The sequence below is a fragment of the Acanthisitta chloris genome, unplaced genomic scaffold (genome assembly GCF_000695815.1).
Source record: "Acanthisitta chloris isolate BGI_N310 unplaced genomic scaffold, ASM69581v1 scaffold12935, whole genome shotgun sequence".
Lineage (NCBI taxonomy): Eukaryota > Metazoa > Chordata > Aves > Passeriformes > Acanthisittidae > Acanthisitta > Acanthisitta chloris.
The window spans coordinates 38,196-53,867 of NW_008673247.1; the positions used below are offsets into that span (position 1 = coordinate 38,196).

Sequence of the window (15,672 nt, forward strand, 5' to 3'; positions counted from 1 at the left end):
CACTTCTAGGGTGGTTTTTTAACAGTATGAAATGAGTCTCTAGTACTCCATGAAAACTCCACAAACTGTTGTAATAGCTCAAGCTGTTCTTGTCTTGGGGACTCATTTTAACATGGTGTTGAAATTCTTATGGGATATAGGCCGAGGTTCTCTCAGGACCCTCTGCAGTCAGTGAGAGATGTGATACCCAGAAGTTGACAAATATCCACAACTCGTTATCCATTTAGAATCACAGAATCAACCTGGTTGGAAAAGACCTCCAAGATCATCAAGTCCAACCCTACTGTGGTCACTAGACCATGGCACTAAGTGCCACATCCAGTCTCATACATCTTATTTATACAAATGCTGTCTTTGGAAACGTTTGAATTTCCCCTCCAGAATCTCTCCACTTATTCATATGGAATGGTGTGTGTTTTTCCAGCAGTGCTGTGACCTGGGATACCATGCTAGCCTCAACAGAGCCCTCAGGACATTCCTGTCTGCTGAGCTGAACCTGGAGCAGTCCAAGCACGAGGGGTTGGATGCCATCGAAAACGCCGTGGAGAACTTGGATGCCAACAGTGACAAGCAGAGGCTGATGGAGATGTACAACAACGTCTTCTGCCCTCCCATGAAGTTTGAGTTTCAGCCACACATGGGTGATATGGTCAGTTGGTGTTCCTCCTCCAGCTCTGGCTCTGCAAACACTTGCAGCTCTGCCTGTTTGCATCCCTTGTCTGGGATGGATCAACCCACTCCAAGGCTACTTGTTTGGGGTGATAGAGAGGAGCCTGAGCAGGTGATAAGAGATTAAGCAGTGGCTCATGCCATGGGTGTCTGAATTTTACTGACTTTTTGGCTAGCAAAGCTACTGCAGATGAAAATGCTTAATTAGGTTTAATACTAAATGTGGATAGGAAATAGTTTTAACCTTTCATTCAGCCTCCAGGTTAATCCCCAAGACAGACTCTGAAGTCAGAGATTTGAAGGGACAACAAAAGAACCCGAAATGCTGTTTTTTGCAGCATTTGAGTGTGTAATCTTAGAGCACAAATGGCTTCTAGTGGAGCTTTGTGCACCCTCCTCGTGAGACAAGGCTGTCAGAGGACTTGCAGTTTTGGCAGTGAAGCTCCCTCTCTTTATAGGTTTATCAAGATGTGGTTGCTCAGCTGGGAACTGTTTAAAGTCACACGAGCTGAAACCGGTTCTAAATGGGAACACATGCACAATGTGATCATTTAGGTCAGTTGGTTGGATTTCTAGACCATCCCCCTGAACCCTGAGCTCAGACTTTTGCAGCCAATCTCTTCTTTGGGTCTGAGAATCACTGCTTAAGGCTCTTTGTCTCTTCCATCTCTAGTGAAACCCTCAGACTGCAAATTACCTTTCCTGTGCTTTGGGAGGATCCTGTAAGATTGTGGTGGGAAGAAAAGGCATTCCCTGCAGATTGTCATTGAGGAACAGCTCCCGTTGACTGAGTCATTTATCTTGTGCTTCTCAAGGCCAAATGAGTGCTTATAAATGCAGCTGGTGGTCTTGTTGCAGTGTACCACGTTGAATATATGATGGTGTATGTGGATGGGTGTGATAAAACTCCCAATTCCAATCCCTGTCTTTAAAAAACAGCCTTAGGCAGTCAGGTGCATGTTTTCTCTTGCAGGAGTCACAGCTCTGTGCCCAACAGCCAGTCCAGAGTGAGCTGGTGCAGAGGTGTCAGCAGCTGCAGTCCAGGTTATCTACACTGAAGATTGAAAATGAAGAGGTCAGTGAATCAACCAAAAATCAACTCTTAGCACGTCCAGTGGGGAGTTGGGGCTGGTTACAGAGCCATCTCATTGCTATGATCCTATTTTGTGAGGATTTGTGGTCAAATTGAAGACTAAGGCAGCTGAGCCCAGCAGGACATGAGTGTGTGAGCTCAGGGAGAGGTGGATGTGTGGAGAGGATCCTCTAAAAACCTCCATGGATCTCTTTGCCCATCCCCAAGTTCCTAAGACTGATTGTGTTGCAAAAGTTGTATTTGGACAGCTAAGAGGAAAAGAGGAATTGAATGTTTGGAGGTGAAGACAGTGAATTTGCATTACCTGAGGTGACAGCTGATTTTTGTTCAATTGTGCATCTAAGATGAGAAGACAACAGCAATGGCATGACCTGCTTTCTGCACCTCTGTGTTCAGGAGCTTCTAATCCTCCTTGGGCAAAATTTGCAACTCCTTTATGTCTAGGAAGTTGATTCTGTCCTCCAGTAAACATGTGCAGTGCTCCAAGTCCTGTTTGGAATCTCTGACATTTGATGCCCACCAGGTGTAGGTACAGAAGATGGTTGTAAGATCTTTGTCTCAGCGCTGTTTGCTTTGAGGTTGAATTTCCTTCCATCTCCTGCTGATCTGAGCCTGAGAGATCCCAGCTGTGATCCTGGCACAGAGTCCTGGCAGGTTCTGTGTGCTGCCAGCACTTTGTTCACATGGACTGTGCTGCTAATGAGCAAAACCTGCACCTTAGTTAGGTCAGGACATGGAAACAGGAATATGTGTTTGCTAGTAACATTCTCCAGGGTACTTAGTACCTCTGTGGTTTACTTGCAATGTGCTGCCCTTGGTTTTTAACTGCTCTCCTTCTTGCTGGCCAGGTTAAGAAGACAATGGAAGCCACACTGCAGACAATCCAGGATATAGTCACGATAGAGGACTTTGATGTCTCTGACTGCTTTCAGTACAGCAACTCCATGGAGTCTGTGAAATCCACAGTCTCAGAAACCTTCATGAGCAAACCCAGCATTGCCAAGAGACGAGCCAACCAGCAGGAGACAGAGCAGTTCTACTTCACAGTAAGGGCTTCAGCTTGAGGAATTTAGCAGCTTTTTCTTTTAGGAAGAAATTCTTCCCTGTGAGGATGCTGAGGCACTGGCACAGGTTGGCCAGAGAAGTTATCTTCCCCATCCCTGGGAGTCTTCCAGGCCAGATTGGATGGGGCTTGGAGCAACCTGGGCTGGTGAAAGGTGTCCCTGCCCATGGCAGGGGGTGGAACTAAATGACCTTTAAGGTCCCTTCAGCCTAAACCATCCTGTGATTCTATGATTCTCTAATTTTCAGTGTGATGTATTTAAAATCACACCCACAACAGAGTGCAAAGTGATGCTTTTGTCTTACAAAAATGCTTCTGTCATTGATTTTTGGACAAGCAGAACAAGTATGTTGGGTTTTAAACATGTGTGCTTTCAATTCTCTGCAAATCTGTTGGGATCTCTTTGTTGATGCAAACATAGTCTGTGGATAAATTGTGTAAAATTTGATTTCTTCTGCATCTGAAAAGGAATTTTCTGAGAAAGAACTTAATAGCTTGTAAATATCAATTTTCAAAACTAATACAAACTACAAGAATGTTTAGCCCTTTCATTTTTTGTTGCTGTCATCTCCCAATTTCAGATCACATAAGCTTTTCATTGAGTCAATGCTTGTCACAAGATGCTAAGAGCTTTTGGATATTGAATTTCATACCAGACTATGAGGGGTTTTTTCTAAATCAGATTTGTGTTAAACCATTGAATTCGTTTTCATTTGCAGATTATTTCAGAGTAGCAGATGAAAATCACAGCTCTGACCCTGGTCACTTTGTCATCCCTTTGGGCATCTTTTGCTATATGTAATATCCTTGATGTTCTTCTTGCAAGAATGGTGTTATTAAAAGTCTGACTTGTCTGTGCAAGTGGCAGTGGCTAGGCAGGATGGTTTATAGAATCCTCAAGGTTAGAGGAGACCTCTAAGATCATCAAGTCCAACCCTTAACCTGCCACTGCTGGAACCCCTAAGCCATATCCTCCAGTGTCAGGTCCAGATGGTGACTCCATCACCTCCCTGGGCAATATTCCAGTGCCTGAACACCCTAACAGGGCAAACATTTCTCCTAACATCTAACCTGACTCTCCCCTGTCTCAGTTTATGACCAATTCCCTCTAGTCTCTCTGGTTGATTAGGCCTTGATGTCAAGTAGAAGGTGAAATTGCCTCGTGAGAGAAGTGGGTGGAGAAACTGCTTCAATTAAGAAGGGATTGACCACCCTGCCCAGGGTTATAGAACTAGAGATGTGGTTTTTAATTGAACTCTAAGCCTTCTCTCTCTGGAGAGAGACTGTTGGAGCTGCAAACAGGAGGAGGAACCCAGGGCTGAGTTGGGGGAGGATATTGTTGCGTTTCATGGTGTTAGTTGCAGAGATCTCTTTAACCAGCCTGATCAGCTGCTGGATTGATCTGCTATTGACCAGGCTTATAAATATCCTTGATAAGGATTTCATGCCTTGAATCTCCTAGAAACAGCTTTCTCAGTGTGTGGGAAGAGGCTCAGATGAGTGTTAATGAGGCTGAGGGCAGAGCTGGGTGAGCCATTCTTTGTGCAAGGGATAAAAACCCAATGTAGTGAGGGATTGAGATGGAAATCCCCTTTACCTTAAGATGTGCTAAATGCTGAAGGATATGAACCCAAAGAAAAACACTCATTTGAAGGAATATTCCTGATGAATGTAACTCAAGTTGGAAATTCCACAGACTGCACAACTCCTGGGGAAACCTAGTGATGGCACCAGGGGAATTGAATTGAAGGATATTCACTGGAGTATCTCCACACTGAAATAATCTGTGTTTCCCACTAGAGGCACATCCCTGCATGCCAGAGCTGATGGATCTGTTGTTGGGCTTTGAAGGAAGATTTGTATTTGGAATAGAAGCTTAAAGTTCCCTGTGTCAGTGGAAAGCACAGGAATGATTGACTTAGCACTAAGCTGGTGCAGGTAGCTAACACAGAGAAGCAGCAGCGACTTGAGGGAGCTGAAATCCAGGGATGTGTCCACCGCTGCCATGGCTACAGTTCTGCTGCATCTGAGCTGGCTGGGATAGCTGTCAGAGCTGCTAATCACAGCACAGCTGGTGCTCAGCCCCACCTGAGGAGTGCAGAGGGGATGAATGATTTAATTTTTTTCCCTTTAACACAGGAGCGTTTTAGTTCTTAGGTGAAATGTTATTTTTTTTTTCCTCTGGAAGGATGAAAAAGCAGAAAAGTGCTCATTCTGTGAAGTGCTTGAGAATTAATGGGCATTTATTATTACCAAACCCTTCAGCCAGGGGTGAGTGTGGTCTGAAGGCTTCCTTGGTCCTGCAGTCGTGTCACAATGGTCATAGGATCATGGAATCAACTGGGTTGGAAAAGACCTCCAAGATCATCAAGTCCAACCCTACTGTGGTCACTAGCCCATGGCACTAAGTGCCACATCCAGTCTCAGCTTGAAAACCTCCAGGGATGGTGAATCCACCACCTCCCTGGGCAGCACATTCCAATGCCTGAGCACTCTCTCTGTAAAAAATACCCTGAAAAGGCAGGAAGATGTTGTCTGCTTTGTGTTTTGCTTCTTTGCCTGTGCCACCTGACAACTGGTTCTCACTGGGAAGATGCTGCAATGAGTTTGGGCTTGGAGAGGTGTCCAAGTTGCTCTGTTTTGTACATACAAAATGCTCCCCTGCTCTGGCTAGCAACAGATCTTCACCTCTTAATTGCCACAGTGCAGCAATAACCTGACTTGAGGATGTTTCCACTGCTTTGTTCTGATTGCACTCAGTCTGGCTCCAGCTGTGCTCTGCCAGAAATGAAATCCTCAGGAGTTCTCCTGTTGTTTGATTATTATTTTTTTGCCTGTTATTATTATGCCAAAAACCCAATGCTAATGGAGCTTTGTAATTCATTTTTTAAAAAAAAAAAAGCCTGAAGCCTTGCTTTGAAATGGCTTATTTTTTCTCATAAAGATCCTTGCAACAGGCAGAGAACAGAATGTTAGGCATGAGGAAATGAGAAAAGAACATGAGATGCTGCTCTGGATAGGAACCTTCTCTTTTTCTGCTTTAAAACAATCCCTGGCACAATCCCAGGCTGGTGATGTTCCTCAGGTGACCTCAAGGTCAGATGGGTTAGAGCATCTGTGAGTCCCAGCACTGTGCCCTGCTCTGCCTGCAGCCACTTCAGGCTGAGCTTAAACCTTTAGATCTACTTCAAAGGGAAGCTTAACTCTACCAAATCAAGTTGATTTGCTGATCTTTAAGCTTCTGTTTGAGCTATTTGGTGCTGAGATCTCCAACCCTCCTGTCCTTTCACCTGACCATGACTCTAAGACCTCCCAGACACTTCCACTTCAGGTTATTTTTGCAGCTTATACTCTTCATGTTTTCTTCTGTCAAGATTTGATGCAAAAAATCCAACTGATCAAGCAAAATACCTAGTTAGGACTTGGCAAACAGATTCTACAGGGAAATTAAAGAGATGATTTTTTTTTTGTCACAGTGATCATGTTTCCTGTTTTCTTCTAAAACAACAACAAAAGTTGAAGTATTAATATAGGAAGCAGGAAATGCTGAGACTCTCCAAAGGGACTTAATCCTCATGAAATGTTTCTTCCAGTGTTGTCAAGCAAAGGGACATAAAACACAAGAGTTTGGCAGTTAATTAAAGCCATTTTTGTTTGTTGTGTCAGTGCACAGCACGACTGGAGAGCCACAGGGGAAACTTGGAGAGTTCCTGGAAGGTTTTCCCCCACCCTCAGTTCTGCCTCTGTGTGTCTAGATATATTTATGTTTGTATTTCTTCTTGGCCCTTCACATCCTGCACTGCTGGTGTGACCTGCAAAGGACAACAAGGTCCAGGCACTTTCACTGCTAAAAATGCTCTTTTTCACCTAAAGGATTTGCAGTTTAATTTTATAATCCTAGACCAGAACTGGGAGAAAGTGGCTAGAATTAGGGAAAGCCAATGGAAGTGTTCCAGGCCAGGTTGGATGGGGCTTGGAGCAGCCTGGGCTGGTGGAAAGTGTCCTGGCCATGGCAAGGGTGAGATAGGATGAGCTTTAAGGTCTTTTCCAGCCCAAACCATTCAAGGATTCAACTATAAAAACTAGAACATTTCATTATGAAATGAAAATCCTCTCTCTGTGCCTGTTTTGTTAGCTTAATGTTGAAATATCTGCTGATTCTAAAGCCCAGTCTGTGATATTTGAAGAGCTTGTGTGGTTTGGAGTGTAAATATGTCCCAATTATAATGTGGATAATAGGTACCTTACAGCAGAGTATTCTGTGTGCTGCAGCACAGTGAAGATAAATAAAACTGCTCTGAACTGTGAAGTAAGAGATGAAAAGAGCTGTAAAAAAAGCAGCATTTGCAGAGCTGTGAAGAAACCAGAAAGCAGTGGGAGAAATGGCTCCGTGATTGTCTAATATTTCACCCAGAGAGCAAATCTAAGCTTAAATAATACTTTTATTTGCTTTGTCCCAGGCCCCCCCTGCATCCCTGTGTATCATCCAGCGTGGAGGCAGACACACTATTTGACAAGTAAAGTGGGGTGAGGGAGGTTAAGTGAGAGAATAAGCACAGTAGCAGCCTTTGAGTTTGTCAGAACAGATTGCTCATTCAGCTGCCCGTGACGTGTGAGGGAAGCACATTGCCATCCCACCCTGCCTGGCTAGAGCTGCATCACAGAGGCTCTGATGGCTTCAAAGATGCCAAACATTCAGCTGATTCCACAGTGGAACAATAGAAACTGCACTGCACATCATAGAGAATCGTTAAGGTTCCAAAATCATCAAGTCCAACCTTTGTTGTGCTTGAAATATGGATGGACTGAGCTTTAGGCTTGCCCAGATAGATAAACCAGGACTTGGTTCATCCTTTGACTGGAAATGCAAGTGACATTCTGTACTTAGTAACCTAAAGAGGCAATCAAAGAAATGAATTAGCCACTCATGATCCTGTTTTTCCACCTTCACAGAAAATGAAGGAATATCTGGAAGGAAGGAACCTGATAACGAAGCTCCAAGCCAAGCACGACCTCCTTCAGAAGACCCTGGGAGAAAGTGAGTCTGGGACCCTCCTCACTGCTCTTAACTGGGCTCTTGGCCTTGCTGGGTTAGTCAGCTGAGTGTGGCAGCCCTGGCTTAGTGATGCAAAGTGGCCATGCTCATGTTTTATGAATGTATTTCTCTGCTCTGCGTGATGGAGAAGCCAAATGACCTCCATGGCTGCTTGATTAATGGTGAACACCAAATGCTTAACAAATCACTAATGTGCATCACTCCCTAGCTGCAATGAAGCACTTCATCCTTCCTCTCCCTGTTCACACATGTCCTGCTTGTCACTGAACAATCTGTGTTGAGGCAAACCCTGTGATTTACAGTTTGCTGATGAGTTGACAAGTCTTTTTAGGTTGGTCCAAAGTTTTGTTTTCATGGTGCTTTGGTTGCTTCTCACCCTTTGGGTTCAATCCAGACCAAAGTGATGGATATGAGCCTGGGCTTTTATTAGAAGAATAGCAAACAAATTTCAGAGCATGTGAAATATGTTGCCTGTCTAGAGGGCAATAGTCAAGGGGCAGCAGCAAGAGCTGCATATGCATTTGTTATTAGCCTCAGAACAAAGGAAGATTTCTTTCCCTTCATGGTATGGGCAAATCCTGTTGGCCCAAAACACTTAAAGTATGCATCTAAGTTGCCATAGAAACCTGTCTGCCTCGTATTTGCAGAGGGGAAGGTTTTGACAGTCTAAATGTCAGGTCAAAAAGTGGCTGGAGCTGTTGTGGGTGGCTGTGCTGGTGCTGTGCTGGGGGCTGAGCTGAGTGAATGAGAACTGAGCCAGCATGTGGCCTTTGAAGTGCTTTGCTTTTGGTTTGAAAACGCTCTATAAAACTAAAAATACTCATTGCTACAGTAATGAAGAGTTTCATGTGTCAGACCCAAAGCACTGAAAGGCAACCGAAGGGTGTTCATTGGTTTGAACTTTGTTGTTTAAAGTTGTTCAGGCTTTCAGCTCTCCCGTGGAAAGGGTGGATGAAGCCAAACTTCTGTGTCCTTAGGGTATTTTTCCTCTGGCTCTAAAGATCTCCTAGTGACACCCATGCTGCCCCTGTGACTAATCACATTCCTGGATCAAGCTATGACCTCTGCATTCCAAGACCTATTTGCTCTCCCCCTGCCTGCCCCCCTGCCCCCAGCCCGGGCTGTGCTGGGGGGAAAGGAGAGGAAATTAAATGTGATTTCTCCATTGCTATGCAGATTTAAAGGCTGCTTCTGTTTCCCTGCACTTGCTTAGCAAACCAGAGCTTTCTCAGTGGCTCTGTGAAGGGACCCAGTGAGTGTCAGGGTGAGCTCCTGGCAGCTGTGAGATCAAAAAGAGCTGAGAAAGGGAGGGACAGCTCATCTCCAAAACCACATCAGCAGGTTAATGCTACTAACTGGGGACCGTGCCTAGAATTGTCCATAAAATGTCACTTAATTGGGAAAGGGGCAAATAAAATTCTTTCACACATCCCTGGAGCACAGTTAGAAGCTTTGCTGGGAAATGCACCCACAAATGTGTCTTCAGTCCAAGAAATTCATGGGTCTGTTACAATTTTTATTCTTCTTTGCCCCATCCTCAGGTGACATTTATTAGTTCTTGTGCAAATTACCTTAATCTAAAGATGACAAGTTCCAGCAATAAAAATAGCAGCGAGTCTCCCTATCTCCAAGTAATTATGTCCCTGCCTACTGTACACATTTGTCACCCTAATGTAGGAGCCCCTTGATGTTGCCACAGCCCTGTAATTTCTCTGTATGAATATTCTATGATGAGAATGGGACAGATGGCTGAAAATTCTGCTCCAGAATAACATTTTCATGTCAATTATGCACTGTTTGGGCTTTACGTGGGGAGAGCAAAGTGGCTATCAAGATGTGTTGGACTAATTGTCAGCCATCAGCAATTAGCTGTTTCCCTCATTCATTCTTCCATCTCCCCAGGAGCAGGAAGACAACTGTAGGGAAGGTGGATTGGGACTCAGTAGGGTTTCACTGATGATGATCTATACCAGCAGAAGATGTGGCCTGGGCAATTCCCAACAGCACATCCCAATTTTGTGTCTCTCTCCTTCCTCGTTGTGATGTTTTAACTGGTGCTGCATTAGCAAGTCCTGGGCTTGGCCACTTCCCTGCACACTCAGGGCGAGTTGATGGAGTGTTTTTATAAATATGTCTGGGGAAAGGCTCATTAAATGTCTGTCTCTCAAAATAGCTTCGTGCCAGCACGTTTGGGCTGTGGGCTAACAGATCTGGGAATGTTTTCAATCCTCCGAAGGGGTTTGTAAAGTAGAATCTCTCACCCCACCAATTCCCCTGGGAAGAGGGAGGGAGAGCTTGACAAGCCCAGTTTTTGGCAGCAGAAGTCAACAATTAGAATGCTCAGGGAAGTAATTTTCAAAAACAGTACTTTGCAGACAAGAGGCTTTGAGCAGAATCCTGAGCTCTGTGCTGTTTCCTGGTCGGATGTGGTGGAGCTGAGCTGGCAGGGATGGGCTCTGGTGGCCTCACCAGCTCATCCTGGGGGGATCAGCCACTGTCCAGCTCCACAGAGCTGTCCCCTCCCTCACTGATGGTTCCTCTCCTTCATCTCCTTCCAACTGTGGCTTTGCAGAGATACCAAAAGCATTTCCCTGTTCCTCTCTCCTAATGTTGGATTCCTTTGTCTTACAGGTCAGCGGACTGACTGCTCCCTTGCCAGGTAGGTGTGGCTCAGGGAATGATGTTTTTAAGGAAAATCTGCTGCAAATTGGTCATTCTACATCAGTTACCAGCCCAGGAAATGGATCTGTTAGGAAAAAAAGATACTTATGTGGAACCATAGAATAGAATCCCAGATTGGGTTGGGTTGGAAGGACCTTACAGCTCCCCCAGTCCCATCCCCTGCTAAGGTCAGGACACCTTCCACTAACCCAAGCTGCTCCAAGCTCCATCCAACCTAGCCTTGAACACTCCCAGGGATAGGGCAGGGATTTAGTTATTATATATAAGCAAATTCCTGCTAGTTCATGTGGCTTTTCCCTCCATCAGTGCAGCTCATGCTTGTATTTAGTAACCTCTGGTCAGGGGAGTGATGAATATTTCCTGATGCTGCATAAACACCTCTCCCTGCTCTTTGCTGCCCTGGCAGGTGCAGTGGGTTGGGAAGCTGTTTGGGAAGGATAAAGGGAAAAAAGGAACCAAGGAGGATAAAGGGAAAAAAAGACACATCGAGGTCTTGCACCTTTCCTTACTCTGGTGCATTTTGTGCTGATCAGGAATGAGATGGGAAAGTGTGAGAAATCTTTGAATTTGGCACTGTCACCCAGAGAATCTCCTTCAAATTTAGGTTTTTATAGCCAAACTCCTGTTTCTGTGAGAGAGGCTGGTGAAGGGACTGGAGCACAAGTGCCATGAGGAGAGGCTGAGGGAGCTGGGGGTGTTCAGCCTGGAGAAGAGGAGGCTCAGGGGAGACCTTCTCACCCTCTGCAACTCCCTGACAGGAGGTTGGAGTCAGGTGGGGGTTGGTCTCTTCTCCCAGGCAACCAGCAGCAGGACAAGAGGGCACAGACTCAAGCTCTGCCAGGGGAGGGTTAGGTTGGATATTGGGAAAAGATTTTTTCTGGAGAGAGTGCTCAGACATTGGAATGTGCTGCCCAGGGAGGTGGTGGATTCACCATCCCTGGAGGTTTTCAAGCTGAGACTGGATGTGGCACTTAGTGCCATGGGCTAGTGACCACAGTAGGGTTGGACTTGATGATCTTGGAGGTCTTTTCCAACCTGGTTGATTCTATGATATCAAATCTCCAGCTGCACAGTGATGGATTCCAAGGGCTCCAGCAGGCACAGGGAGCTGGAGCAGGAGCTGTGCATCATCCTGCCTCGGGTACAAAAGGAAGGTGATTGCTACCAGTGTGGAGTCATTACTACTGTTCACATTCCTTCCAGCAAAGCAAAGCTGACAGGTCCTAATTAGACCCTGACATCTGTAATAATAAAATATTATTCATCATGAAACAATTTGAAATAGCAAAGCATCACATTTGAAACTGCTAACAGTTTAAAATCCACTTCCTTGTCCGTGACAGCCCTTGGAATCAGAGGTTTTGTTTCTCCATTCAGTGTTTTTGATTTTTGTAAAAGGAATTTCCCCCAAATTAACACATTGCACAACCTTTTTAAAAATCACAGTTCTAATCACCTTATTTATAATTCAGCAGCCATCTGCCCTGCCAGGGAATTGGCTGGAATGATCCATTAGGGCCTCTCTGCTATTATCTCTTAGGCTTCATTTTTACAAGAAACTAAAGGAATTTTAAACCCCAGTAATAAATTTGGAGGGGGGAAAAAAATCCTGGCAAAGCAAAGCTTTTTCCTATTTTTCTACTATTAATGTCTACCAACATCAATAAATGAGAGCAGACAGCAAAGGCTTAACCTGTGCTGATCTGGGCTGGTCTTGGAGGAGGTTTGTGTTATTTATTTCATCATCATCATCATCGAATCATCATAGAATTTAGGGGTTGGAATGGACCTGACAGATTTTATTTGAAGTGTTATCAAAACTACAATAAAGACTCTGCAGTGGCAGCTGTAACAACACAGTGGGAACCAACCTGCTCTTCCAGAGAGCAGCTATGTGCAATTCCTATCAAACTCCATCTTCTCCAGGAGCTCTGTACCAGAGAATTCCGTCTGGTTGGAATTAGAGTGTCGAGGGTAATCCCGTGTCAAAATTCCCTCGCGTCTCGTTCGGGTTTTTTGGTGATTTAGAGTCCCTTAAAATCCCTCTGAAGTTCCATAAATTGAGTGAGACTCTGACGTTGTGATTGACTTGGCTCTCTGGCTCCTTCCCTCCTCCCAAATCCATGTGGTTGGGAATACTGAAGGAATGAAGTGGTGATGGGAGAGGATTGTGTTGACTCTGTGTTTTTCCCTCCTCAGCGGCAGACGCAGCTCCACCGTGAGGAAGCAGGTACTGAACGTGGCCTCCAGCAGAGATGTGGTTGTGTTTGTGGGGAGCAGGATTGGTGGGAAACAGGTTTTTATCCCTGCCTCTCTTCCAGGGACCTTTGCAGTCATGTCCAAGCAGTATCTGCTCCTTCAAACCCACATCCACAGCCTCTACTCCTTTTCTTGGCCAGAACTCATTTCACTCCATGTTCTGACAGATCTAGAAGCAAAAATGACCCTCAGCCTTGAGCTGTCTGCACAGCCATGGTTTATGGCATTCATGCTGTTGTTTCTTTGTCCCCATTCCCTTGATTTTCCCTGGAATCCCACTGCAATCCTAGGAAACCTGGAACTCCTCACTCGTGCCTTCGTGTAATAAACACACTGCCAGGCTGTGTGTCCCTGCCTGGCCCATAATCTGATGCTTTTTGGTACCTAATGAGCCAAAATGTGTTTCTTTGAGACAGGGAAAACCCAAAATCTCTCTTGTTGATGATACAATTAAGTTTGGCTTGGGATTTCAGTTCACACAGTCTGTCCTAAGGTGCTGCTTTGGAGTTTGTAGGATCTTGGACGTTAAGTAAGAAAACAAGTTGTGGTTTTGGTGGGTAGAGTCAAGCCTTCCTCGTTTTTATTCTTTGTTTTCCTTCGTGTTTATCATCACTTTCCATTCTGATTGCTCTTCTCTACATTTCTCTTGGGCAGGATTCCTCCCAAGCCATCCCCCTGGTCGTGGAGAGCTGCATCCGATTCATCAGCAGACACGGTGAGTTTGGGGACTAAAAATGTCCTGGGAGACTTCTGTGAAATAACTAGTGATGTAGAAGCCTCCTGAGAAATGTTCAGAGTAGCTCAGGACGTGGTGTTTGTGCAGAGCAATCCCAGAGACTCCAACATGCAGCAAATGGCTCAGATTTTTGGCTTTGTTGCTGGTGTTGGGTGTGTGATCACTTATCCTTGCAAATGTTGTTCTTCCAACAGTATGCCTTTATTTCTTGCAAAATCAGGTTCCCATCCATAGATTCCACTCATGCCTCACCTCCACTCACCTTGCTTTGAGCCCTGAAGTGTGGCCTTCACCTTACAGCCATCACCCCTTTCCCAGAGGAGGAGGAATGCTCTCAAGTATTGAATGTAGGAGGTCAAGGAGTGAATTAATTGCTTCCTTATTACCACCCTGAGGTGATTTATGCCTGTTTGGAAGGTTAACCTCAGAGCCTTGAATGCTGTAAAAGATTTTATACTTTTATTGAGATTTGTTTTCCTTCTTAATCGATATCATTTGTTAGTCGCGTGTGAAACAGCTGTTAATTAGCATATGTAGAAGGAGGTTGAATTTATCTTCATTAAAAAAAGATACAGGGCCAGGTAGTAGATCCTGTTTCATTTTCCTGGTTTCATTACCATTTTAGAAGCTATAATTCTACTCATCACTTGGAAGAACCAAGTACTGTAATCTCTCTTCAAAGCCATAATTGGATATTTGCTGGAAAACTCACATTGCAACGTGAACTGACACACGATGAGTCGAGGCCATCACATCTCACTGTTTAGACTCCTGTTCTTTGCTTAGCTTAGATTTTTCCAACAGGCTCAACCTGTTGCTGCTCTGAATGTCAGAACATGGTGTAGGGTACAGTTTGGAGTTGGGAGGAATGAGCTTTCACACAGCAAATCCATGTGAGGCAGCAGGAGGGATCCAATTGCCTGACACACTTCCCTGCAGGGATGGATTTTCGGTGGAGGTAGCCTGACATTTCCAAGTGTTTTGCTGTGTAGGTGTGGGCTGAATGTCATTTTCATTCTTGCTTCCCTGCACTGGGGATTGTCTCTTTTCCCTGTAGCTGTCACACAGCTAGAGCCACACTCTGCAGACATCTCACTGGGATGTGATAAAAACCCTCAGAGAATGGGGAGGAAGAGGCCACAGGTGCATTCAGGAGAGCTTATTAGTTGATAGCCATAATTATGGCTAAATAAGATGGGGAGGGGTCTGGAGGAGCTGTGCAAGGAGCAGCTGAGAGCTCTTGGCTTGTTGAGCCTGGAGGAGACTGAGAGGAGACTCGTGGGGGTCTGCAGCTTCCTGATGAGGGGCAGCACCAATTTCTGCTCTCTGGGACTGGGGACAGGAGCCAGGGAATGGTTGGAGCTGTGTCAGGGGAGGGTCAGGTTGGATGTTAGGGAAAGGTTCTTCTGCCAGAGGTGTTTGGGCACTGGAACAGGTTAAGTTGGATACTGGGAGAAGGTTCTTCCCTCTGAGAGTGTTTGGGCACTGGAACAGGGTTAAGTTGGATATCAGGACAAGGTTCTTCCCTCAGAGGGTATTTGTGCACTGGAACAGTTCCCCAGGGCAGTGCTCACAGCCTGACAGAGCTCCAGGAGTGTTTGGCCAGCACTCTCAGACACTCTCAGGTGGATTGTTGGCGTGTCCTGTGCAGGGACAGAAGTTGGATTGATGATCCTTGTGGGTCCATTCCAACTCAGGACATTGTGTGATCCTCTTATAAATGAAGCAAAGACATTGCAACAGTCCTGGTTTCAGAAAATCCACAGTGAAAGGCTGGAGGGAGTGAGAGTTATCCCCCCGTTCATTAGCTGAGTTGTGACGGTCGTTGCTCCCCTTCCATGCACCAACAGAACTGCTAAGATGAGAGTGTGCTGAAACATCTCCTCTCCTTGATCACTGCATTGTGTGATCCTCTTATAAATGAAGCAAAGACATTGCAACAGTCCTGGTTTCAGAAAATCCACAGTGAAAGGCTGGAGGGAGTGAGAGTTATCCCCCCGTTCATTAGCTGAGTTGTGACGGTCGTTGCTCCCCTTCCATGCACCAACAGAACTGCTAAGATGAGAGTGTGCTGAAACATCTCCTCTCCTTGATCACTGGGTTTAGTGACATTA

The 15,672-nt window shown here is 45.3% G+C and overlaps 1 protein-coding gene across 2 annotated transcripts in view; it reads left to right on the forward strand.

Annotated features, from left to right (window-relative positions):
• The window catches only part of SRGAP2 (SLIT-ROBO Rho GTPase activating protein 2), a 62,519-nt gene that overhangs the window by 27,774 nt on the left and 19,073 nt on the right, over positions 1-15,672 (forward strand). Inside the window, exons 6-12 of one of the 2 annotated variants that reach the window (XM_009074872.1) lie at positions 428-649; positions 1,643-1,744; positions 2,611-2,808; positions 7,779-7,863; positions 10,513-10,540; positions 12,763-12,793; positions 13,477-13,537. In XM_009074872.1, the coding sequence (XP_009073120.1) occupies positions 428-649; positions 1,643-1,744; positions 2,611-2,808; positions 7,779-7,863; positions 10,513-10,540; positions 12,763-12,793; positions 13,477-13,537 (727 nt within the window). The remainder of the gene's footprint in view (positions 1-427; positions 650-1,642; positions 1,745-2,610; positions 2,809-7,778; positions 7,864-10,512; positions 10,541-12,762; positions 12,794-13,476; positions 13,538-15,672) is intronic. The other variant, XM_009074871.1, reaches the window with a different exon arrangement.